General features: G+C 55.2%; 1 protein-coding gene across 1 annotated transcript in view; it reads right to left on the bottom strand.

Moving 5' to 3' along the window:
- Positions 1-24,343, bottom strand: part of LOC133356697 (inositol-pentakisphosphate 2-kinase-like) — a 40,147-nt gene extending 15,804 nt beyond the window's left edge. The window contains exons 1-7 of the mRNA XM_061574339.1: positions 24,218-24,343; positions 22,189-22,284; positions 21,483-21,549; positions 15,629-15,852; positions 14,553-14,642; positions 12,849-12,907; positions 11,938-12,010 (exon numbers count right to left, since the gene is read on the bottom strand). Of these exons, the coding sequence (XP_061430323.1) occupies positions 11,938-12,010; positions 12,849-12,907; positions 14,553-14,642; positions 15,629-15,852; positions 21,483-21,549; positions 22,189-22,284; positions 24,218-24,292 (684 nt within the window). The 5' untranslated portion in view covers positions 24,293-24,343. The remainder of the gene's footprint in view (positions 1-11,937; positions 12,011-12,848; positions 12,908-14,552; positions 14,643-15,628; positions 15,853-21,482; positions 21,550-22,188; positions 22,285-24,217) is intronic.
- Positions 24,344-25,366: the final 1,023 nt, after the last annotated feature.

Below are 25,366 nucleotides of genomic sequence, written 5' to 3'. Positions count from 1 at the left end.
CTGTGGTGGTGAGTTTAGTGCCAGTGAACGTGTGGTGAGTTTAGTGCCAGTGAGCCGTCTGGTTTTTAGTGTCAGTGAGCGTGTGGTGAGTTTAGTGCCATGAGCCGTGTGGTGAGTTTAGTGCCAGTGAGCCGTGGGTGAGTTTAGTGCCAGTGCCTGTGGTGATTTTAGTGCCAGTGAACTGGGGTGTTAGTTAGTGCCAGAACTGTGTGGAGAGTTTAGTGCCAGTGAGCCGTGTGGTGAGTTTAGTGCCAGTGAGCCGTGTGGTGAGTTTAGTGCCAGTGAGCCGTCTGGTGATTTAGTGCCAGTGAGCTGTGTGTGAGTTTAGTGCCAGTGAGCTGTGTGGTGAGTTTAGTGCCAGTGAGCCGTGTGGCGAGTTTAGTGCCAGTGAGCCGTATGGTGAGTTCAGTGCGAGTGAGCCGTGTGGTGAGTTTAGTGCCAGTGAACCATCTGGTGAGTTTAGTGCCAGTGACCCGTGTGGTGAGTTTAGTGCCAGTGAACCGTGTGGTGAGTTTAGTGCCAGTGAACCATCTGGTGAGTTTAGTGCCAGTGACCCGTGTGGTGAGTTTAGTGCCAGTGAGCCATGTGGTTAGTTTAGTGCCAGTGAGCCGTGTTGTGAGTTTAGTGCCAGTGAGCTGTACGGTGACTTTAGTGCCAGTGAGCCATGTGGAGAGTTTATTGCCAGTGAGCCGTGTGGTGAGTTTAGTGCCAGTGAACCATGTGTTGAGTTTAGTGCCAGTGAACCATGTGGTGAGTTTAGTGCCAGTGAACTATGTGGTGAGTTTAGTGCCAGTGAGCTGTGTGGTGAATTTAGTGCCAGTGAGCCGTGTGGTGAGTTTAGTGCCAGTGAGCCGTGTGGTGAGTTTAGTACCAGTGAGCCATCTGGTGAGTTTAGTGCCAGTGAGCCGTGTGGAGAGTTTAGTGCCAGTGAGCCGTGTGGTGAGTTTAGTGCCAGTGAGCCGTGTGGTGAGTTTAGTGCCAGTGAGCCGTGTGGTGAGTTTAGTGCCAGTGAGCTGTGTGGTGAGTTTAGTGCCAGTGAGCTGTGCGGTGACTTTAGTGCCAGTGAGCCGTGTGGTGATTTTAGTGCCAGTGAACCGTGTGGTGAGTTTAGTGCCAGTGAGCTGTACGGTGACTTTAGTGCCAGTGAGCCATGTGGTGAGTTTAGTGCCAGTGAACCATGTGGTGAGTTTAGTGCCAATGAGCCGTGTGGTGAGTTTAGTGCCAGTGAACCATATGTTGAGTTTAGTGCCAGTGAACCATGTGGTGAGTTTAGTGCCAGTGAACTATGTGGTGAGTTTAGTGCCAGTGAGCTGTGTGGTGAGTTTAGTGCCAGTGAGCCGTGTGGTGAGTTTAGTGCCAGTGAGCTGTGTGGTGAGTTTAGTGCCAGTGATCCGTGTGGTGAGTTTAGTGCCAGTGAACCATGTGGTGAGTTTAGTGCCAGTGAACTGTGTGGAGAGTTTAGTGCAGTGAGCCGTGTGGTGAGTTTAGTGCCAGTGAACCATGTGGTGAGTATAGTGCCAGTGAGCCGTGTGGTGAGTTTAGTGCCAGTGAGCTGTGTGGTGAGTTTAGTGCCAGTGAGCTGTGTGGTGGGTTTAGTGCTAGTGAGCTGTGTGGTGAGTTTAGTGCCAGTGATCCGTGTGGTGAGTTTAGTGCCAGTGAACCATGTGGTGAGTTTAGTGCCAGTGAACTGTGTGGAGAGTTTAGTGCAGTGAGCCGTGTGGTGAGTTTAGTGCCAGTGAGCCGTGTGGTGAGTTTAGTGCCAGTGAGCTGTGTGGTGGGTTTAGTGCCAGTGAGCTGTGTGGTGAGTTTAGTGCCAGTGAAACGTGTGGTGAGTTTAGTGCCAGTGAGCCGTCTGGTGAGTTTAGTGTCAGTGAACCGTGTGGTGAGTTTAGTGCCAGTGAGCCGTGTGGCGAGTTTAGTGCCAGTGAGCCGTATGGTGAGTTTAGTGCCAGTGAACTGTGTGGTGAGTTTAGTGCCAGTGAACTGTGTGGTGAGTTTAGTGCCAGTGAACCATGTGGTGAGTTTAGTGCCAGTGAACTGTGTGGTGAGTTTAGTGCCAGTGAGCCGTATGGCGAGTTTAGTGCCAGTGAACTGTGTGGTGAGTTTAGTGCCAGTGAACTGTGTGGTGAGTTTAGTGCCAGTGACCCGTGTGGTGAGTTTAGTGCCAGTGAACCGTGTGGTGAGTTTAGTGCCAGTGAGCCGTATGGTAAGTTTAGTGCCAGTGAACCGTGTGGTGAGTTTAGTGCCAGTGAACCATCTGGTGAGTTTAGTGCCAGTGACCCGTGTGGTGAGTTTAGTGCCAGTGAGCCATGTGGTTAGTTTAGTGCCAGTGAGCCGTGTTGTGAGTTTAGTGCCAGTGAGTTGTACGGTGACTTTAGTGCCAGTGAGCCATGTGGAGAGTTTATTGCCAGTGAGCCGTGTGGTGAGTTTAGTGCCAGTGAACCATGTGTTGAGTTTAGTGCCAGTGAACCATGTGGTGAGTTTAGTGCCAGTGAACTATGTGGTGAGTTTAGTGCCAGTGAGCTGTGTGGTGAGTTTAGTGCCAGTGAGCCGTGTGGTGAGTTTAGTACCAGTGAGCCATCTGGTGAGTTTAGTGCCAGTGAGCCGTGTGGAGAGTTTAGTGCCAGTGAGCCGTGTGGTGAGTTTAGTGCCAGTGAGCCGTGTGGTGAGTTTAGTGCCAGTGAGCCGTGTGGTGAGTTTAGTGCCAGTGAGCCGTGTGGTGAGTTTAGTGCCAGTGAGCTGTGTGGTGAGTTTAGTGCCAGTGAGCTGTGCGGTGACTTTAGTGCCAGTGAGCCGTGTGGTGATTTTAGTGCCAGTGAACCGTGTGGTGAGTTTAGTGCCAGTGAGCTGTACGGTGACTTTAGTGCCAGTGAGCCATGTGGTGAGTTTAGTGCCAGTGAACCATATGGTGAGTTTAGTGCCAATGAGCCGTATGGTGAGTTTAGTGCCAGTGAACCATATGTTGAGTTTAGTGCCAGTGAACCATGTGGTGAGTTTAGTGCCAGTGAACTATGTGGTGAGTTTAGTGCCAGTGAGCCGTGTGGTGAGTTTAGTGCCAGTGAGCTGTGTGGTGAGTTTAGTGCCAGTGATCCGTGTGGTGAGTTTAGTGCCAGTGAACCATGTGGTGAGTTTAGTGCCAGTGAACTGTGTGGAGAGTTTAGTGCAGTGAGCCGTGTGGTGAGTTTAGTGCCAGTGAACCATGTGGTGAGTATAGTGCCAGTGAGCCGTGTGGTGAGTTTAGTGCCAGTGAGCTGTGTGGTGAGTTTAGTGCCAGTGAGCTGTGTGGTGAGTTTAGTGCTAGTGAGCTGTGTGGTGAGTTTAGTGCCAGTGATCCGTGTGGTGAGTTTAGTGCCAGTGAACCATGTGGTGAGTTTAGTGCCAGTGAACTGTGTGGAGAGTTTAGTGCAGTGAGCCGTGTGGTGAGTTTAGTGCCAGTGAGCCGTGTGGTGAGTTTAGTGTCAGTGAACCGTGTGGTGAGTTTAGTGCCAGTGAGCCGTGTGGCGAGTTTAGTGCCAGTGAGCCGTATGGTGAGTTTAGTGCCAGTGAACTGTGTGGTGAGTTTAGTGCCAGTGAACTGTGTGGTGAGTTTTAGTGCCAGTGAACCATGTGGTGAGTTTAGTGCCAGTGAACTGTGTGGTGAGTTTAGTGCCAGTGAGCCGTATGGCGAGTTTAGTGCCAGTGAACTGTGTGGTGAGTTTAGTGCCAGTGAACTGTGTGGTGAGTTTAGTGCCAGTGAACCGTGTGGTGAGTTTAGTGCCAGTGAACTGTGTGGTGAGTTTAGTGCCAGTGAACTGTGTGGTGAGTTTAGTGCCAGTGAACTGTGTGGTGAGTTTAGTGCCAGTGAACCGTGTGGTGAGTTTAGTGCCAGTGAACTGTGTGGTGAGTTTAGTGCCAGTGAACTGTGTGGTGAGTTTAGTGCCAGTGAACCGTGTGGTGAGTTTAGTGCCAGTGAACCGTGTGGTGAGTTTAGTGCCAGTGAACCGTGTGGTGAGTTTAGTGCCAGTGAACTGTGTGGTGAGTTTAGTGCCAGTGAACTGTGTGGTGAGTTTAGTGCCAGTGAACTGTGTGGTGAGTTTAGTGCCAGTGAGCCGTATGGTGAGTTTAGTGCCAGTGAACCGTGTGGTGAGTTTAGTGCCAGTGAACTGTGTGGTGAGTTTAGTGCCAGTGAACTGTGTGGTGAGTTTAGTGCCAGTGAACCGTGTGGTGAGTTTAGTGCCAGTGAGCCAACTGGTGAGTTTAGTGCCAGTGAACCGTGTGGTGAGTTTAGTGCCAGTGAACTGTGTGGTGAGTTTAGTGCCAGTGAACTGTGTGGTGAGTTTAGTGCCAGTGAACTGTGTGGTGAGTTTAGTGCCAGTGAACTGTGTGGTGAGTTTAGTGCCAGTGAGCCAACTGGTGAGTTTAGTGCCAGTGAGACGTGTGGTGAGTTTAGTGCCAGTGAGCTGTATGGTGACTTTAGTGCCAGTAAGCCGTGTGGTGAGTTCAGTGCCAGTGAGCCGTGTGGTAAGTTTAGTGCCAGTGAACCGTGTGGTGAGTTTAGTGCCAGTGAACCATCTGGTGAGTTTAGTGCCAGTGACCCGTGTGGTGAGTTTAGTGCCAGTGAGCCATGTGGTTAGTTTAGTGCCAGTGAGCCGTGTGGTGAGTTTAGTGCCAGTGAGCCGTGTGGTGAGTTTAGTGCCAGTGAGCCGTGTGGTGAGTTTAGTGCCAGTGAACTGTGTGGAGAGTTTAGTGCAGTGAGCCGTGTGGTGAGTTTAGTGCCAGTGAGCTGTGTGGTGAGTTTAGTGCCAGTGAGCCGTGTGGTGAGTTTAGTGCCAGTGAGCTGTGTGGTGAGTTTAGTGCCAGTGAGCTGTGTGGTGGGTTTAGTGCCAGTGAACTGTGTGGTGAGTTTAGTGCCAGTGAGCCGTCTGGTGAGTTTAGTGTCAGTGAGCCGTGTGGTGAGTTTAGTGCCAGTGAGCCGTGTGGCGAGTTTAGTGCCAGTGAACCATGTGGTGAGTTTAGTGCCAGTGAGCCGTGTGGTGAGTTTAGTGCCAGTGAGCCGTGTGGAGAATTTAGTGCCAGTGAGCCGTGTGGTGAGTTTAGTGCCAGTGAGCCGTGTGGTGAGTTTAGTGACAGTGAGCCATCTGGTGAGTTTAGTGCCAGTGAGCCGTGTGGAGAGTTTAGTGCCAGTGAGCCGTGTGGTGAGTTTAGTGCCAGTGAGCCGTGTGGTGAGTTTAGTGCCAGTGAACAATGTGGTGAGTTTAGTGCCAGTGAGCTGTGTGGTGAGTTTAGTGCCAGTGAGCTGTGTGGTGAGTTTAGTGCCAGTGAGCTGTGCGGTGACTTTAGTGCCAGTGAGCCGTGTGGTGAGTTTAGTGCGAGTGAGCCGTGTGGTGATTTTAGTGCCAGTGAACTGTGTGGTGAGTTTAGTGCCAGTGAGCTGTGCGGTGACTTTAGTGCCAGTGAGCCATGTGGTGAGTTTAGTGCCAGTGAACCATGTGGTGAGTTTAGTGCCAATGAGCCGTGTGGTGAGTTTAGTGCCAGTGAACCATGTGTTGAGTTTAGTGCCAGTGAACCATGTGGTGAGTTTAGTGCCAGTGAACTATGTGGTGAGTTTAGTGCCAGTGAGCTGTGTGGTGAGTTTAGTGCCAGTGAGCCGTGTGGTGAGTTTAGTGCCAGTGAGCCGTGTGGTGAGTTTAGTGCCAGTGATCCGTGTGGAGAGTTTAGTGCAGTGAGCCGTGTGGTGAGTTTAGTGCCAGTGAACCATGTGGTGAGTTTAGTGCCAGTGAGCTGTGTTGTGAGTTTAGTGCCAGTGAGCTGTGTGGTGAGTTTAGTGCCAGTGAGCTGTGTGGTGAGTTTAGTGCCAGTGAACCATGTGGTGAGTATAGTGCCAGTGAGCCGTGTGGTGAGTTTAGTGCCAGTGAGCTGTGTGGTGAGTTTAGTGCCAGTGAGCTGTGTGGTGGGTTTAGTGCTAGTGAGCTGTGTGGTGACTTTAGTGCCAGTGAGCTGTACGGTGACTTTAGTGCCAGTGAGCCATGTGGTGAGTTTAGTGCCAGTGAACCATGTGGTGAGTTTAGTGCCAATGAGCCGTGTGGTGAGTTTAGTGCCAGTGAACCATGTGTTGAGTTTAGTGCCAGTGAACCATGTGGTGAGTTTAGTGCCAGTGAACTGTGTGGAGAGTTTAGTGCCAGTGAGCCGTGTGGTGAGTTTAGTGCCAGTGAGCCGTGTGGTGAGTTTAGTGCCAGTGAGCCGTGTGGTGAGTTTAGTGCCAGTGAGCCGTGTGGTGAGTTTAGTGCCAGTGAGCTGTGTGGTGAGTTTAGTGCCAGTGAGCTGTGCGGTGACTTTAGTGCCAGTGAGCCGTGTGGTGATTTTAGTGCCAGTGAACCGTGTGGTGAGTTTAGTGCTAGTGAGCTGTACGGTGACTTTAGTGCCAGTGAGCCATGTGGTGAGTTTAGTGCCAGTGAACCATATGGTGAGTTTAGTGCCAATGAGCCGTATGGTGAGTTTAGTGCCAGTGAACCATATGTTGAGTTTAGTGCCAGTGAACCATGTGGTGAGTTTAGTGCCAGTGAACTATGTGGTGAGTTTAGTGCCAGTGAGCCGTGTGGTGAGTTTAGTGCCAGTGAGCTGTGTGGTGAGTTTAGTGCCAGTGATCCGTGTGGTGAGTTTAGTGCCAGTGAACCATGTGGTGAGTTTAGTGCCAGTGAACTGTGTGGAGAGTTTAGTGCAGTGAGCCGTGTGGTGAGTTTAGTGCCAGTGAACCATGTGGTGAGTATAGTGCCAGTGAGCCGTGTGGTGAGTTTAGTGCCAGTGAGCTGTGTGGTGAGTTTAGTGCCAGTGAGCTGTGTGGTGGGTTTAGTGCTAGTGAGCTGTGTGGTGAGTTTAGTGCCAGTGATCCGTGTGGTGAGTTTAGTGCCAGTGAACCATGTGGTGAGTTTAGTGCCAGTGAACTGTGTGGAGAGTTTAGTGCAGTGAGCCGTGTGGTGAGTTTAGTGCCAGTGAGCCGTGTGGTGAGTTTAGTGTCAGTGAACCGTGTGGTGAGTTTAGTGCCAGTGAGCCGTGTTGCGAGTTTAGTGCCAGTGAGCCGTATGGTGAGTTTAGTGCCAGTGAACTGTGTGGTGAGTTTAGTGCCAGTGAACTGTGTGGTGAGTTTAGTGCCAGTGAACCATGTGGTGAGTTTAGTGCCAGTGAACTGTGTGGTGAGTTTAGTGCCAGTGAGCCGTATGGCGAGTTTAGTGCCAGTGAACTGTGTGGTGAGTTTAGTGCCAGTGAACTGTGTGGTGAGTTTAGTGCCAGTGAACCGTGTGGTGAGTTTAGTGCCAGTGAACTGTGTGGTGAGTTTAGTGCCAGTGAACTGTGTGGTGAGTTTAGTGCCAGTGAACTGTGTGGTGAGTTTAGTGCCAGTGAACTGTGTGGTGAGTTTAGTGCCAGTGAACCGTGTGGTGAGTTTAGTGCCAGTGAACTGTGTGGTGAGTTTAGTGCCAGTGAACTGTGTGGTGAGTTTAGTGCCAGTGAACCGTGTGGTGAGTTTAGTGCCAGTGAACCGTGTGGTGAGTTTAGTGCCAGTGAACCGTGTGGTGAGTTTAGTGCCAGTGAACTGTGTGGTGAGTTTAGTGCCAGTGAACTGTGTGGTGAGTTTAGTGCCAGTGAACTGTGTGGTGAGTTTAGTGCCAGTGAGCCGTATGGTGAGTTTAGTGCCAGTGAACCGTGTGGTGAGTTTAGTGCCAGTGAACTGTGTGGTGAGTTTAGTGCCAGTGAACTGTGTGGTGAGTTTAGTGCCAGTGAACCGTGTGGTGAGTTTAGTGCCAGTGAGCCAACTGGTGAGTTTAGTGCCAGTGAACCGTGTGGTGAGTTTAGTGCCAGTGAACTGTGTGGTGAGTTTAGTGCCAGTGAACTGTGTGGTGAGTTTAGTGCCAGTGAACTGTGTGGTGAGTTTAGTGCCAGTGAACTGTGTGGTGAGTTTAGTGCCAGTGAGCCAACTGGTGAGTTTAGTGCCAGTGAGACGTGTGGTGAGTTTAGTGCCAGTGAGCTGTATGGTGACTTTAGTGCCAGTAAGCCGTGTGGTGAGTTCAGTGCCAGTGAGCCGTGTGGTAAGTTTAGTGCCAGTGAACCGTGTGGTGAATTTAGTGCCAGTGAACCATCTGGTGAGTTTAGTGCCAGTGACCCGTGTGGTGAGTTTAGTGCCAGTGAGCCATGTGGTTAGTTTAGTGCCAGTGAGCCGTGTGGTGAGTTTAGTGCCAGTGAGCCGTGTGGTGAGTTTAGTGCCAGTGATCCGTGTGGTGAGTTTAGTGCCAGTGAACTGTGTGGAGAGTTTAGTGCAGTGAGCCGTGTGGTGAGTTTAGTGCCAGTGAGCTGTGTGGTGAGTTTAGTGCCAGTGAGCCGTGTGGTGAGTTTAGTGCCAGTGAGCTGTGTGGTGAGTTTAGTGCCAGTGAGCTGTGTGGTGGGTTTAGTGCCAGTGAACTGTGTGGTGAGTTTAGTGCCAGTGAGCCGTCTGGTGAGTTTAGTGTCAGTGAGCCGTGTGGTGAGTTTAGTGCCAGTGAGCCGTGTGGCGAGTTTAGTGCCAGTGAACCATGTGGTGAGTTTAGTGCCAGTGAGCCGTGTGGTGAGTTTAGTGCCAGTGAGCCGTGTGGAGAATTTAGTGCCAGTGAGCCGTGTGGTGAGTTTAGTGCCAGTGAGCCGTGTGGTGAGTTTAGTGCCAGTGAGCCATCTGGTGAGTTTAGTGCCAGTGAGCCGTGTGGAGAGTTTAGTGCCAGTGAGCCGTGTGGTGAGTTTAGTGCCAGTGAGCCGTGTGGTGAGTTTAGTGCCAGTGAACAATGTGGTGAGTTTAGTGCCAGTGAGCTGTGTGGTGAGTTTAGTGCCAGTGAGCTGTGTGGTGAGTTTAGTGCCAGTGAGCTGTGCGGTGACTTTAGTGCCAGTGAGCCGTGTGGTGAGTTTAGTGCGAGTGAGCCGTGTGGTGATTTTAGTGCCAGTGAACTGTGTGGTGAGTTTAGTGCCAGTGAGCTGTGCGGTGACTTTAGTGCCAGTGAGCCATGTGGTGAGTTTAGTGCCAGTGAACCATGTGGTGAGTTTAGTGCCAATGAGCCGTGTGGTGAGTTTAGTGCCAGTGAACCATGTGTTGAGTTTAGTGCCAGTGAACCATGTGGTGAGTTTAGTGCCAGTGAACTATGTGGTGAGTTTAGTGCCAGTGAGCTGTGTGGTGAGTTTAGTGCCAGTGAGCCGTGTGGTGAGTTTAGTGCCAGTGAGCCGTGTGGTGAGTTTAGTGCCAGTGATCCGTGTGGTGAGTTTAGTGCCAGTGAACCATGTGGTGAGTTTAGTGCCAGTGAACTGTGTGGAGAGTTTAGTGCAGTGAGCCGTGTGGTGAGTTTAGTGCCAGTGAACCATGTGGTGAGTTTAGTGCCAGTGAGCTGTGTTGTGAGTTTAGTGCCAGTGAGCTGTGTGGTGAGTTTAGTGCCAGTGAGCTGTGTGGTGAGTTTAGTGCCAGTGAACCATGTGGTGAGTATAGTGCCAGTGAGCCGTGTGGTGAGTTTAGTGCCAGTGAGCTGTGTGGTGAGTTTAGTGCCAGTGAGCTGTGTGGTGGGTTTAGTGCTAGTGAGCTGTGTGGTGACTTTAGTGCCAGTGAGCTGTACGGTGACTTTAGTGCCAGTGAGCCATGTGGTGAGTTTAGTGCCAGTGAACCATGTGGTGAGTTTAGTGCCAATGAGCCGTGTGGTGAGTTTAGTGCCAGTGAACCATGTGTTGAGTTTAGTGCCAGTGAACCATGTGGTGAGTTTAGTGCCAGTGAACTATGTGGTGAGTTTAGTGCCAGTGAGCTGTGTGGTGAGTTTAGTGCCAGTGAGCCGTGTGGTGAGTTTAGTGCCAGTGAGCTGTGTGGTGAGTTTAGTGCCAGTGATCCGTGTGGTGAGTTTAGTGCCAGTGAACCATGTGGTGAGTTTAGTGCCAGTGAGCCGTGTGGTGAGTTTAGTTGCAGTGAGCTGTGTGGTGAGTTTAGTGCCAGTGAGCTGTGTGGTGGGTTTAGTGCTAGTGAGCTGTGTGGTGAGTTTAGTGCCAGTGATCCGTGTGGTGAGTTTAGTGCCAGTGAACCATGTGGTGAGTTTAGTGCCAGTGAGCTGTGTGGTGAGTTTAGTGCCAGTGAGCTGTGCGGTGACTTTAGTGCCAGTGAGCCGTGTGGTGAGTTTAGTGCTAGTGAGCCGTGTGGTGAGTTTAGTGCCAGTGAACCATGTGGTGAGTTTAGTGCCAGTGAGCTGTACGGTGACTTTAGTGCCAGTGAGCCATGTGGTGAGTTCAGTGCCAGTGAGCCGTGTGGTAAGTTTAGTGCGAGTGAACTGTGTGGAGAGTTTAGTGCGAGTGAGCCTTGTGGTCAGTTTAGTGCCAATGAACCATGTGGTGAGTTTAATGCCAGTGAGCTGTGTGGTGAGTTTAGTGCCAGTGAGCCGTGTGATGAGTTTAGTGCCAGTGAGCTGTGTGGTGAGTTTAGTGCCAGTGAGCTGTGTGGTGAGTTTAGTGCCAGTGAGCCGTGTGGTGAGTTTAGTGCCAGTGAGCTGTGTGGTGAGTTTAGTGCCAGTGAGCCGTGTGGTGAGTTTAGTGCCAGTGAACCATGTGGTGAGTTTAGTGCCAGTGAGCTGTGTGGTGAGTTTAGTGCCAGTGAGCTGTGTGGTGAGTTTAGTGCCAGTGAGCCGTGTGGTGAGTTTAGTGCCAGTGAACCATGTGGTGAGTTTAGTGCCAGTGAGCTGTGTGGTGAGTTTAGTGCCAGTGAGCTGTGTGGTGAGTTTAGTGCCAGTGAGCCGTGTGGTGAGTTTAGTGCTAGTGAACCGTGTGGAGAGTTTAGTGCCAGTGAGCCGTGTGGTGAGTTTAGTGCCAGTGAACCATGTGGCGAGTTTAGTGCCAGTGAGCCGTGTGGTGAGTTTAGTGCCAGTGAACCGTGTGGTGAGTTTAGTGCCAGTGAACTGTGTGGTGAGTTTAGTGCCAGTGAGCCATCTGGTGAGTTTCGTGCCAGTGAACTGTGTGGTGAGTTTAGTGCCAGTGAGCCGTGTGGTGAGTTTAGTGCCAGTGAACTGTGTGGTGAGTTTAGTGCCAGTGAGCCGTGTGGTGAGTTTAGTGCCAGTGAACTGTGTGGTGAGTTTAGTGCCAGTGAGCCGTGTGGTGAGTTTAGTGCCAGTGAACTGTGTGGAGAGTTTAGTGCCAGTGAGCCGTGTGGTGTAGTGCCAGTGAACCATGTGGCGAGTTTAGTGCCAGTGAGCCGTGTGGTGAGTTTAGTGCCAGTGAGCTGTGTGGTGAGTTTAGTGCCAGTGAGCCATCTGGTGAGTTTTGTGCCAGTGAACTGTGTGGTGAGTTTAGTGACAGTGAGCCATGTGGTGAGTTTAGTGCCAGTGAACTGTGTGGTGAGTTTAGTGCCAGTGAGCCGTGTGGTGAGTTTAGTGCCAGTGAACTGTGTGGTGAGTTTAGTGCCAGTGAGCCGTGTGGTGAGTTTAGTGCTAGTGAACCGTGTGGTGAGTTTAGTGCCAGTGAGCTGTGCGGTGACTTTAGTGCCAGTGAGCCGTGTGGTGAGTTTAGTGCCAGTGAACCGTGTGGTGAGTTTAGTGCCAGTGAGCTGTACGGTGAGTTTAGTGCCAGTGAACCGTGTGGTGAGTTTAGTGCCAGTGAGCCGTGTGGTGAGTTTAGTGCTAGTGAACCGTGTGGTGAGTTTAGTGCCATTGAACCGTGTGGTGAGTTTAGTGCCAGTGAGCTGTACGGTGAGTTTAGTGCCAGTGAACCGTGTGGTGAGTTTAGTGCCAGTGAGCCGTGTGGTGAGTTTAGTGCCAGTGAGCCATGTGGTGAGTTTAGTGCCAGTGAACTGTGTGGTGAGTTTAGTGCTAGTGAGCCGTGTGGTGAGTTTAGTGCCAGTGAGCCGTGTGGTGAGTTTAGTGCCAGTGAGCCATGTGGTGAGCTTAGTGCTGATGAGCCATGTGGTGAGCTTAGGTCCAGCCTCACCTTGAACACCCTGAAGTTGTTCTGAGAATTCTTCATGAGGCTCCTGATGGCAAAAGACATGCGGCTTCCGTCCCTGCAAAGCACACCGAGGCAGTCAGAGATCCCACCCCCCACAGAGCGGCCCCTTCCGTCGTTGGTTGGGGCGAGCGAACATTTAGCGGCCAGCCCCGCTGTAGGCTGCAGAGAGAGCTGTTCTCGGTGCCACTTGCGAACAACCCAAGGCACGCCAGAAGATCCCCGAGGGTTTTGACCGTCTACGAAGCTGCTCGTGGTCTACCCTAAACCGCATCCGCTGCGCAAACCATGCCAGCAGCGGCAGATCCAGATACCCGATGATGCACAAATGGATCATTAAAAAACTCCCCTGTAGTAGTCTGGCGACTGTGGTCATCTGAGAGAGACCATGCAACGTATGACGACGCAACAACCTGAAGCAGAAACATCGCGGCGATAATGATTCATGGCTCCGCTGCTCCTAACGCGGTTATCTGGGCTTGACCACCTGAATGTGAAATTGTAGTCGGTGCTCCGCGTCCACATCAGCAGCCGTACGGAAGAAAAAGGGCCATCTTTCTCAGTGATCAGTGACGTGATGTCTCATCTTCGTCAATATCCAAGAAGTCAGAATCAACTCGGTCGCAGAGTCCACTCTCGCTTCTCGAACTCTGTCCTGAAGATGCTCGACGCAACTTCAAGGGGAACGCCGCACATATCGCGTAGCTGTTTAGACGTGGCTGTGAAAGTCGCCCTCCAACTCACCTGCGGTAAGTAAGTGGGTGAATAAGTGAGTGGGTGGGCGGGAGAGTGATTGGGTGAGCGGGAGTGATTGGGTGAGCGGGTGGGTGAGTGGACAAGTGGGTGAGTGACGGTGACGGCCGTGAGCAATGATGATTCGACGTGTGCGCACTCACCCCGAATAGAGGTCAAGAGGGCAGTAGTCGCTGACCTGCCGACACTTCCCGTTGGCGACCTGGGGAGAATGCAGAGGTCGCGCAGAGGTCACACGGAGATCACACGGAGATCACGCAGTGGTCACGGAGCAAGCGAGGGTCGCAAGAAGTGGCCAGAGGCGGTGTGCGGCAAAGACAAAGATTCCCAGTGCAGCCTTAACCCCCACAAGGTTACGCGGGGAGGGGCGTGCGGTGGTCGTGTCACCATGGTTTTCTGCAGTGAGTAACAACGTCTTTAAAAACAGTGGCGCTACGTTTCTCTGAATAAGATTAACACTGAACAGCTTACGCGTTCCGACATTCAGTGGGGAATGGGGACACCCACCCACCCTGCACCTTGCAGACGTCTCGGGACGAGAAAAAGGGGAACAGAATGTTGGGGGCAAGTGCCGTTAGCGAGCAGCGCCTATGAAAGCCAGCACGGCACATGAGAGGGGTTGGGTGGCGAGCACCACGCCCGGCCGTCTTTGTCTCAATGGCGATGTTTACTACACACGGCACCAGGTACTCATGTGTGGCTGAGTCGACCTAGAGAAGGACAAGGACTGGTTCAAATAATCGTCACTGGTGCAGGTGGTGGCCGTGAACTGGAATCGAACTCGGGTCGCCGGGTTCGCAGTGCAGTGCACTAACCGCTGCATTACCGTTTCTGAAAGTAACGATCCTAGCACCTCCAGCAACCGCGGCATCAGTACAACGCACGTGTGCCCGCGCGCGTGCATGCATCTGGCAAAAACAACCCCCTACATCGTCGGCGGTGCTGGACGGTAACGCCGTGATGGCTGTGAGCAATGCCACAGGGGTGGGAAAGCTGATTCTAATAATGGCGCTCGAAGCCACCACATCGGAGACTCAACCCGTACCCTCGGGGTTCCTCCAGAAATGGCGAAAAGCCATTGCGAGTGGCCACGTGGAATGTTCGAACGCTCACTCTGTCAGGAGCTGGACTGGTACAACCTGGATCTCTGTGATATTCAGGAGGTCCGGTGGACTGGTTCTGGCTCCAGTCACTATGAGGGGTGGATAGTCCTCTACTCGGGACAGGCAACTGCCAAACAACAAGGAGTGGCTCTTCTTCTGAACAAACGAATGAAGGGGGCCTTCTGGTACTGTCCCTGATATTTAACACGTTTTAGTTTTTCCTTCGGACGATCACTCGCTACTTTATAATCACGACGATCGCAATGCAAACATCCCCACCCTATCCAGGCAGGCCAACACATTACCATGGCAAAACGCACCATAATATCCAACTGGAAAGAGCACGTACTCGCCCCACCAACCCTCCCCAATCTAGCCCCCACATCACTGCAGGTATGGGCCGATGCATTGTCAAAAATAGCCGCGATAGAACATCTACGTGAAAAGTTAAGCGGCAGAGAGGAAGCGTATCACCAAAATTTGGAACCCCTCCACAGGTTTGGGGCGCTATGGCGGTGAGATATTACCGCCCTCGCCTGGTATGCAGGAGGTCGTGGGTTCGATCCCGACCCTAACACCTGCTATATATTTGGAGTTTGTGTGTGTCTCTCTCTCTCATCACGATGGCTAGGAGATGTTAACTACTTGCCTGGTATGCAGGAGATCATGGGTTTGATCCCGACGCCTGCTTTATATATTTGGAGTTTGCGTGTCTCTCTCTCCCCCCGTGGCAGGCGCTCTCACCTTGAGGTACTGCTGCATGCAGTAGCGGCACACGCGGCGCTTCAGAGGATTCACCACGCTTGCCGCGCCGGGCAGGAAGCCACACTTGGGCTGCACCAACGCACACAGACAAAGATCCCCCGCGTAACCTTAACAGACTGTTGGGGCAAGTTTGGCGGGAATGGCACACGAAAAGAGGGTGGCCAGCACCACCCACGCCTGACCGTCTTTTGTCTCCCCAGTAGCGATGTTTTACAGACCACACCAGGTACTCATTTGAGGCTGAGTTGACCAAAGGGAGGCCCAGGAATGGTTCAAATAAACGTCATTGGTGTTGTCCATGAGCGGGAATAGGAACTCGGGTTGCTGGGTTCATAGCGCAAAACGCCAACTGCTACACTACCGCTCTGCACACACACAAAAATCCCCCCGTATAGCCTGAACACTGTTGGGGCAAGTGCTGTTAGCGAGAACCTATGAAGGCTGGCACGGCACACGAGAGGGTTGGATGGCAAGCATCACGCCCGGCCGCCTTTGTCAACCTCGTGACAATGTTTACACACCGCGCCAAGTACTCATATGAGGCTGAGTCGACCTAGGGGAGGCCCAGGACCAGTTCAGATAATCTTCACTGGTATTGGTGGTGGCCGTGAGCGGGAATCGAACTCGGGTCGCCATGTTCGTAGCGCAGCTCGCTAACCGCTACACTTACCGCTGACCCGTACACACACATACACACGTGCACACACCCACACACGTTCACACACACACACACGTGCGCACACACACACACGTGCGCACACACACACACACACGTGCACACACAGACACACACGTGCACACACCCACACACGTGCACACACCCACACACGTTCACACACACACACACACACGTGCACACACACGTGCACACACCCACACACGTTCACACACACACACACGTGCACACACACACACGTGCACACACCCACACACGTTCACACACATACACACGTGCACACACCCACACACGTACACACACATACACACGTGCACACACCCACACACGTTCACACACACACACACGTGCACACACACACACGTGCACACACACGCACTTTTATCTCGATGCAGAATGTGGGGATCTCGCTGGGTGGAGGTGGTGGTGGCGGCGGCGGCAAGGGGGGCAGCTGCTGCCCTCTGGTCGCCGGCGGGGGACCCTGCTGCGTTGGCGTCGGTGGCGCTGGTGTGGGCAAGGTGGTCCCGCTCTGCAGGCGCGTCAGGTTGGGCAGCCGCACGGCCAGGCCACTCCACTCGTCCAGGCGCGAGTCGTGCCGAGACTCTGCCGGGAAATGGCGCCCACTCGCTCGGATCGCCGGAAACGGCTCATCACGACTCCTCACGGCTCACCGCGGCTCACCGCGGCTCACCGCGGCTCCTCGCGGCTCCTCGCGGCTCACCGCGGCTCCTCGCGGCTCACCGCGACTCCTCGCGACTCATCACGGCTCACCACGGCTCACCACGACTCACAACGGCTCACCACGACTCACCACAACTCACCACGGCTCATCACGGCTCATCACGGCTCATCAGGACTCACCACGGCTCACCACGGCTCACCACGACTCACCACAACTCACCACGGCTCATCACGGCTCATCACGACTCATCACGACTCATCACGGCTCATCACGACTCATCACGACTCACGGCTCATCGCGGCTCATCGCGGCTCATCGCGACTCATCGCGACTCCTCGCGGCTCACGGCTCACCACGACTCACCACGGCTCACCACGGCTCACCACGGCTCACCACGGCTCACCACGGCTCACCACGGCTCACCACGGCTCACCACGGCTCATCACGGCTCACCACGACTCACCACGACTCACCACGGCTCACCACGGCTCACCACGACTCACCACGACTCACCACGGCTCCTCACGACTCATCACGGCTCATCACGGCTCATCACAACTCAACACGGCTCATCACGGCTCATCACGACTCATCACGGCTCCTCACAAGCTCACGACTCATCACGACTCATCACGGCTCCTCACGACTCATCACGACTCATCACGACTCATCACGGCTCATCACGACTCATCACGACTCATCACGGCTCCTCACAAGCTCACGACTCATCACGACTCATCACGACTCATCACGACTCATCACGGCTCCTCACAAGCTCACGGCTCATCACGACTCATCACGGCTCATCACGACTCATCACGGCTCCTCACGACTCATCACGACTCATCACGACTCATCACGGCTCATCACGGCTCATCACGACTCATCACGGCTCCTCACAAGCTCACGGCTCATCACGGCTCATCACGACTCATCACGGCTCACCACGGCTCACCACGGCTCATCACGGCTCCTCACGACTCATCACGGCTCACCACGGCTCATCACGGCTCACCACGACTCACCACGACTCACCACGGCTCATCACGGCTCATCACGACTAATCACGGCTCATCACAACTCATCACGGCTCATCACGGCTCATCACGGCTCCTCACGACTCATCACGGCTCACCACGGCTCCTCACGGCTCACCACGGCTCACCACGACTCACCACGGCTCACCACGGCTCCTCACGACTCATCACGGCTCACCACGGCTCACCACGACTCACCACGACTCACCACGGCTCACCACGACTCATCACGACTCATAACGGCTCATCACGGCTCATCACGGCTCATCACGGCTCACCACGACTCCTCACGACTCATCACGACTCATCACGGCTCATCACGGCTCACCACGGCTCATCACGGCTCACCACGACTCATCACGGCTCACCACGACTCACCACGACTCATCACGGCTCACCATGGCTCACCACGACTCATCACGGCTCCTCACAAGCTCACGGCTCATCACGACTCATCACGGCTCATCACGACTCATCAGGACTCATCACGGCTCATCACGACTCATCACGGCTCCTCACGACTCATCACGACTCATCACGGCTCATCACGGCTCATCACGGCTCACCACGACTCACCACGGCTCATCACGACTCATCACGGCTCATCACGACTCATCACGGCTCACCACGGCTCCTCACGACTCACCACGGCTCACCACGACTCACCACGGCTCACCACGGCTCCTCACGACTCATCACGGCTCACCACGGCTCACCACGACTCACCACGGCTCACCACGACTCACCACGGCTCACCACGGCTCATCACGGCTCATCACGGCTCATCACGGCTCACCACGACTCCTCACGACTCATCACGACTCATCACGGCTCATCACGGCTCACCACGACTCACCACAACTCACCACGGCTCACCACGACTCACCACGACTCATCACGGCTCACCATGGCTCACCACGACTCATCACGACTCATCACGGCTCCTCACAAGCTCACGGCTCATCACGACTCATCACGGCTCATCACGGCTCATCACGACTCATCACGGCTCCTCACGACTCATCACGACTCATCACGGCTCATCACGGCTCATCACGGCTCATCACGACTCATCACGACTCATCACGACTCCTCACAAGCTCACAGCTCATCACGGCTCATCACGGCTCATCACGACTCATCACGGCTCACCACGGCTCACCACGGCTCACCACGGCTCACCACGACTCACCACGGCTCCTCACGGCTCCTCACGACTCACCACGACTCACCACGACTCACCACGACTCACCACGACTCACCACGACTCACCACGACTCACCACGACTCACCACGGCTCCTCACGGCTCACCACGACTCACCACGACTCATCACGACTCATCACGACTCATCACGGCTCCTCGCGGCTCACGGCTCCTCACGGCTCGTCGCTCATGGCTCGCGGCTTCTCAAGATGGCTCGAAGCTCTTATAGCGCCTCGTGGCGGCTCCTCATGTCAGTGGCGGGCCATCTCCAAATGGGACCCGAGCCTCCATTCCGCTCATAACTGAAGCGACCTCACCCCCATTGTATCGATTCTGCTCGAGGTCGATCCGACAGCCAGGTTAAGGGTGTCGATTAATCGGACCGCCAAGCGCGGCGTCGATTCACTAGCAAGCAATGCGCACAAATCGAGCCGTAACTTGACCCCCCCCCCCCCCCGTTTTGATTGGCTCGCAGTGCATTGTGGAGGAACCACGGATGGGCAGGAAGGCGGCAGCTGCAGCAGAATCAAGCTCTGCCATCCTCTACATACAACATTGTGAGGGGTGAGGGGACTCTCTAGGGGGGCTCTCTGGGAGGGCTCTCTGGGGGGGCTCTCTGGGGGGGCTCTCTGGGGGGGCTCTCTAGGGGGGCTCTCTGGGGGGGCTCTCTGGGGGGGCTCTCTGGGGGGGCTCTCTGGGGGGGCTCTCTAAGGGGGGTTCTCTGGGGGGGCTCTCTGGGGGGGCTCTCTGGGGGGGCTCTCTAAGGGGGGCTCTCTAGGGGGGCTCTCTGGGGGGCTCTCTGGGGGGGCTCTCTGGGGGGGCTCTCTAAGGGGGGCTCTCTGGGGGGGCTCTCTGGGGGGGCTCTCTGGGGGGGCTCTCTGGGGGGGCTCTCTGGGGGGCTCTCTGGGGGGGCTCTCTGGGGGGGCTCTCTGGGGGGGCTCTCTGGGGGGGCTCTCTGGGGGGGCTCTCTAGGGGGGCTCTCTGGGGGCTCTCTGGGGGGGCTCTCTAGGGGGGCTCTCTAGGGGGGCTCTCTAGGGGGGCTCTCTAGGGGGGCTCTCTGGGGGGGCTCTCTAGGGGGGCTCTCTGGGGGGGCTGTGTGGGGGGGCTCTCTGGGGGGGCTCTCTAAGGGAGCTCTCTAGGGGGGCTCTCTGGGGAGGCTCTCTGGGGGGGCTCTCTAAGGGAGCTCTCTGGGGGGGCTCTCTGGGGGGGCTCTCTGGGGGGGCTCTCCAGGGGGGCTCTCCGGGGGGGCTCTCTGGGGGGCTCTCTAAGGGGGGCTCTCTAGGGGGGCTCTCTGGGGGGGCTCTCTGGGGGGCTCTCTGGGGGGGGCTCTCTGGGGGGGCTCTCTAAGAGGGGCTCTCTAGGGGGGCTCTCTGGGGGGGCTCTCTAGGGGGGCTCTCTGGGGGGCTCTCTGGGGGGGCTCTCTGGGGGGGCTCTCTAAGGGGGGCTCTCTAGGGGGGCTTTCTGGGGGGGCTCTCTAGGGGGGCTCTCTGGGGGGGCTGTGTGGGGGGGCTCTCTGGGGGGGCTCTCTAAGGGAGCTCTCTAGGGGGGCTCTCTGGGGGGGCTCTCTGGGGGGGCTCTCTAAGGGAGCTCTCTGGGGGGGCTCTCTGGGGGGGCTCTCTGGGGGGGCTCTCCGGGGGGGCTCTCCGGGGGGGCTCTCTGGGGGGGCTCTCTAAGGGGGCTCTCTAGGGGGGCTCTCTGGGGGGGCTCTCTAGGGGGGCTCTCTGGGGGGCTCTCTAGGGGGGCTCTCTGGGGGGCTCTCTGGGGGGGCTCTCTAGGGGGGCTCTCTAGGGGGGCTCTCTAGGGGGGCTCTCTGGGGGGGCTCTCTAGGGGGGCTCTCTGGGGGGCTCTCTGGGGGGGCTCTCTAGGGGGGCTCTCTGGGGGGGCTGTGTGGGGGGGCTCTCTGGGGGGGCTCTCTAGGGGGGCTCTCTAGGGGGGCTCTCTAGGGGGGCTCTATGGGGGGGCTCTCTAGGGGGGCTCTCTGGGGGGGCTGTGTGGGGGGGCTCTCTGGGGGGGCTCTCTAGGGGGGCTCTCTAAGGGAGCTCTCTGGGGGGGCTCTCTGGGGGGCTCTCTGGGGGGGCTCTCTGGGGGGGCTCTCTGGAGGGGCTCTCTGGGGGGGCTCTCTGGGGGGGCTCTCTGGGGGGGCTCTCTGGGGGGGCTCTCTGGGGGGGCTCTCTGGGGGGGCTCTCTGGGGGGGCTCTCTGGGGGGCTCTCTAGGGGGGCTCTCTGGGGGGGCTCTCTGGGGAGGCTCTCTAAGGGAGCTCTCTGGGGGGGCTCTCTGGGGGGGCTCTCTAGGGGGGCTCTCTAGGGGGGCTCTCTAGGGGGGCTCTCTGGGGGGCTGTGTGGGGGGGCTCTCAAGGGGGGCTGTGTGGGGGGGCTCTCTGGGGGGCCTCTCTGGGGGGGCTCTCTGGGGGGGCTCTCTAAGGGAGCTCTCTAGGGGGGCTCTCTGGGGGGGCTCTCTGGGGGGGCTCTCTGGGGGGGCTGTGTGGGGGGGCTCTCTGGGGGGGCTCTGGGGGGGCTCTCTAGGGGGGCTCTCTAAGGGAGCTCTCTGGGGGGGCTCTCTAGGGGGGCTCTCTAGGGGGGCTCTCTGGAGGGGCTCTCTGGATGGGCTCTCTAAGGGAGCTCTCTGGGGGGGCTCTCTAGGGGGGCTCTCTGGGGGGGCTGTGTGGGGGGGCTCTCTGGGGGGGCTGTGTGGGGGGGCTCTCTGGGGGGCTGTGTGGGGGGGCTCTCTGGGGGGCTCTCTAGGGGGGCTCTCTAGGGGGCTCTCTGGGGGGGCTCTCTGGGGGGGCTCTCTAAGGGAGCTCTCTAGGGGGGCTCTCTGGGGGGGCTCTCTGGGGGGGCTCTCTGGGGGGGCTGTGTGGGGGGGCTCTCTGGGGGTGCTCTCTGGGGGGGCTCTCTAGGGGGGCTCTCTAAGGGAGCTCTCTGGGGGGGCTCTCTGGGGGGCTCTCTGGGGGGGCTCTCTGGGGGGGCTCTCTGGGGGGGCTCTCTGGGGGGGCTCTCCAGGGGGGCTCTCAGGGGGGGCTCTCAGGGGGGGCTCTCTGGGGGGGCTCTCCAGGGGGGCTCTCAGGGGGGGCTCTCTGGGGGGGCTCTCTGGGGGGGCTCTTCAGGGGGGCTCTCAGGGGGGGCTCTCTGGGGGGGCTCTGTGGGGGGGCTCTCTGGGGGGGCTGTGTGGGGGGGCTCTCTGGGGGGGCTCTCCAGGGGGGCTCTCAGGGGGGGCTCTCTGGGGGGGCTCTCTGGGGGGGCTGTGTGGGGGGGCTCTCTGGGGGGGCTGTGTGGGGGGGCTCTCTAGGGGAGCTGTGTAGTGCTCCTCACCGGGCCGCGCCGACTCGATCTGCACGGCCAGGCTCCGGGCAAAGCTTCGGGGCACCGACACCACCTCCTGTGGCACAGACGGGGCACAGACGGGGCACAGACGGGGCACAGACGGGGCACAGACGGGACACAGATGGGGCACAGACGGGACAGAAGGACACAGAGGGGCACAGACGGGGCACAGACGGGGCACAGACGGGGCACAGACGGGACACAGACGGGACACAGGCGGGACACAGACGGGGCACAGACGGGACACAGAGGGACACAGAGGGGCACAAAGGGGCACAGACGGGGCACAGACGGGGCACAGACGGGACACAGACGGGACACAGACGAGGCACAGACAGGGCACAGACGGGACACAGACGGGACACAGACGGGGCACAGACGGGACACAGACGGGACACAGACGGGACACAGACGGGACACAGATGGGACACAGAGGGACACAGAGAAACACAGACGGGACACAGACGGGGCACAGACGGGACACAGACGGGGCACAGACGGGACACAGACGGGGCACAGACGGGACACAGACGGGGCACAGATGGGGCACAGACGGGGCACACACGGGGCATACACGGGACACAGAGGGGACACAGAGGGACATGGCGTGGGTGAGCTGACAGGGACGGACAGGAGGCGTGGGGGTGAGAGGAAGGGACAGGCTTCGCAGGCTACGCGTCACCGCGCTCCGTACCCCGGCATGGACGAAGTTCTTCCCCAGGAGCGGCGCCATGATGCTGCCGGTGTACACGATGGTGCTGTCTAGGACGGCAGGCAGGGCACCCAGCATCTACAAGCAGGGCGCACGGGGGGCACGCGGAGGGCATTTGGTGGGGTACGCATCTCCAGCAGTCTCAGGTTGCACTGTGGGTCTACAGTGAGGGAAAAAAGTATTTGATCCCCTGCTGATTTTGTACGTTTGCCCAATGACAAAAAAATGATCAGTCTATAATTTTAATGGTAGTTTTATTTGAACAGTTAGAGACAGAATAACAACAACAAAATCCAGAAAAACGCATGTCAAAAATGTTATAAATTGATTTGCATTTTAATGAGAGAAATAAGTATTTGACCCCCTCTTAATCAGAAAGATTTCTGGCTCTCAGGTGTCTTTTATACAGGTAACGAACTGAGATTAGGAGCACACTCTTAAAGGGAGTGCTCCTAATCTCAGCTTGTTACCTGTATAAAAGACACCTGTTCACAGAAGCAATCAATCAATCAGATTCCACCACCATGGCCAAGACCAAAAAACTCTCCAAGGATGTCAGGGACAAGATTGTAGACCTACACAAGGCTGGAATGGGCTACAAGACCATCGCCAAGCAGCTCGGTGAGAAGGTGACAACAGTTGGTGCGATTATTCCCGAATGGAAGAAACACAAAAGAACTGTCAACCTCCCTCGGCCTGGGGCTCCATGCAAGATCTCACCTCGTGGAGATGCAATGATCATGAGAACGGTGAGGAATCAGCCCAGAACTACACGAGAGGATCTTGTCAATGATCTCAAGGCAGCTGGGACCATAGTCACCAAGAAAACAGTTGGTAACACACTACGCCGTGAAAGACTGAAATCCTGCAGTGCCCGCAAGGTCCCCCAGCTCAAGAAAGCACATATACATGTCCGTCTGAAGTTTGCCAATGAACATCTGAATGATTCAGAGGACAACTGGGTGAAAGTGTTGTGGTCAGATGAGACCAAAATGGAGCTCTTTGGCATCAACTCAACTCGCCGTGTTTGGAGGAGGAGGAATGCTGCCTATGACCCCAAGAACACCATTCCCACCGTTAAACATGGAGGTGGAAACATTATGCTTTGGAGGTGTTTTTCTGCTAAGGGGACAGGACAACTTCACCGCATCAAAGGGACGATGGAAGGGATCATGTACCATCAAATCTTGGGTGAGAACCTCCTTCCCTCAGCCAGGGCATTGAAAATGGGTCGTGGATGGGTATTCCAGCATGACAATGACCAAAAACACACGGCCAAGGCAACAAAGGAGTGGCTCAAGAAGAAGCACATTAAGGTCCTGGAGTGGCCTAGCTAGTCTCCAGACCTTAATCCCATAGAAAACCTGTGGAGGGAGACTGAAGGTTCGAGTTGCCAAACGTCAGCCTTGAAACCTTAATGACTTGGAGAAGATCTGCAAAGAGGAGTGGGACAAAATCCCTCCTGAGATGCGTGCAAACCTGGTGGCCAACTACAAAAAACGTCTGACCTCTGTGATTGCCAACAAGGGTTTTGCCACCAAGTACTAAGTCATGTTTTGCAGAGGGGTCAAATACTTATTTCCCTCATTAAAATGCAAATCAATTTATAACATTTTTGACATGCGTTTTTCTGGATTTTGTTGTTGTTATTCTGTCTCTCACTGTTCAAATAAACCTACCATTAAAATTATAGACTGATCATTTCTTTGTCAGTGGGCAAACGTACAAAATCATCAGGGAATCAAATACTTTTTTTCCCTCACTGTATGTGAGTCTATGGGTCTATGTGTGAGTCTATGGGTCTGTGTCTGGAGTCTATAGGTTTCTGTTTGAGTATAATGGGTCTCTGTGCATTTCTAAACGGCAAAGATATTCGATTCGGGTGGTCCATATTTCGCGAACATGGAGAATGGAGGGCATAACTGGTCGAGAAGATGCGGAGATTCATGTGGAGCGACAGACCAGGTAGCTTCTACACAGCGTTAGGCAGTAGATACATTCACACATTCACCTTGTTGCCATGTGCAGCATTCACGGGGAACTTGAGAAACTTGAGGACCTCCTTCCCCTGCAACAACATCGTCATAACGACATCATCCCCACGACTTCCTCACATCTTCAACGTCACAACATTTTCATCGTCACCACGACTTTGTCACCACAACATCATCTCAACATCTTCATCGTCACGACATTGTCACCACGACATCGTCACAACATCTTCATCAATACCACATTGTCACAACAACATCGTCACCACGACATCGTCACCACGCCATCATTTGCGGATGAGGGATTTTACCGATTTGCGGATTTTTCCAAGAACATAACCAGAGCCACTGCGACGAGCCAGGGTTGCTGGACTCTCTTAAGCAACGTCACCACATGTGGAGGCGGCCTTAAAAGGAAAACGAATTCAATAATAGGCAACATTTCAGACAATTGGCCTTCTTCACGGCATGCACGTATGCATGCTGAACTTCTTTCGCACCGTGCGTAGCCAACCGCGCTCATCGGAGGTGTGGGGGGAAAGGCCAGAAAGCTAAACACAACAACACGCAGTTCTATAGAGATGAATTTGTCAATCTCCATGATTATTTAAAAGTGTATAGCTCCCAATATCCTAATATCGGAAGAGCATTCCAGGTGGGCGCTTAGGATGAAAGTTACAAATCATATTTGAAACTTGGTTCACTTAAATCTAGATTTGAAGCTGTCAAAGCGGTGGTCCTCAGGTGTGTGTCCGCCTGAGGACGACTGATTGTGTTGCGATCGAAACGTCGTGATTTATTTTATTTTCTACCTCCGTGACTTTACCGAAAAAACCAAAGAGTATGGTTCACTTCCAACATTAAGTCCTGCTATCACCATTGCCCTGCAGTGGTCTCGTAACCCCTCACTGGGAGCTGTTTTATTCTAACCCATCATATAAACCAGGGGTGGGGAACGTCCGGCCCGCGGGCCGTATGAGGCCCGCGAAATCCTTTCGTCTGGCCCTGCCAAGGCAACCGCTGGCCGGACTCGAAATTCAATCAATCTAGGAGTAAACCTGGAAAAGCAGTTGCGAGTAGCAACATCATCAATACCAGCTAACATCACACGCATCACCAAAGAGAAGCAGTTCCAGCCCATCGCATTAGGGGTGAGTTAATTAAATGTT

This window comes from Lethenteron reissneri, chromosome 55 (genome assembly GCF_015708825.2).
Source record: "Lethenteron reissneri isolate LAM-NWPU_2019-01 chromosome 55, ASM1570882v1, whole genome shotgun sequence".
Classification (NCBI taxonomy): domain Eukaryota; kingdom Metazoa; phylum Chordata; class Hyperoartia; order Petromyzontiformes; family Petromyzontidae; genus Lethenteron; species Lethenteron reissneri.
Note: the sequence above shows the minus strand (reverse complement) of the source record. Positions and strands in the feature narration are given on the sequence as shown.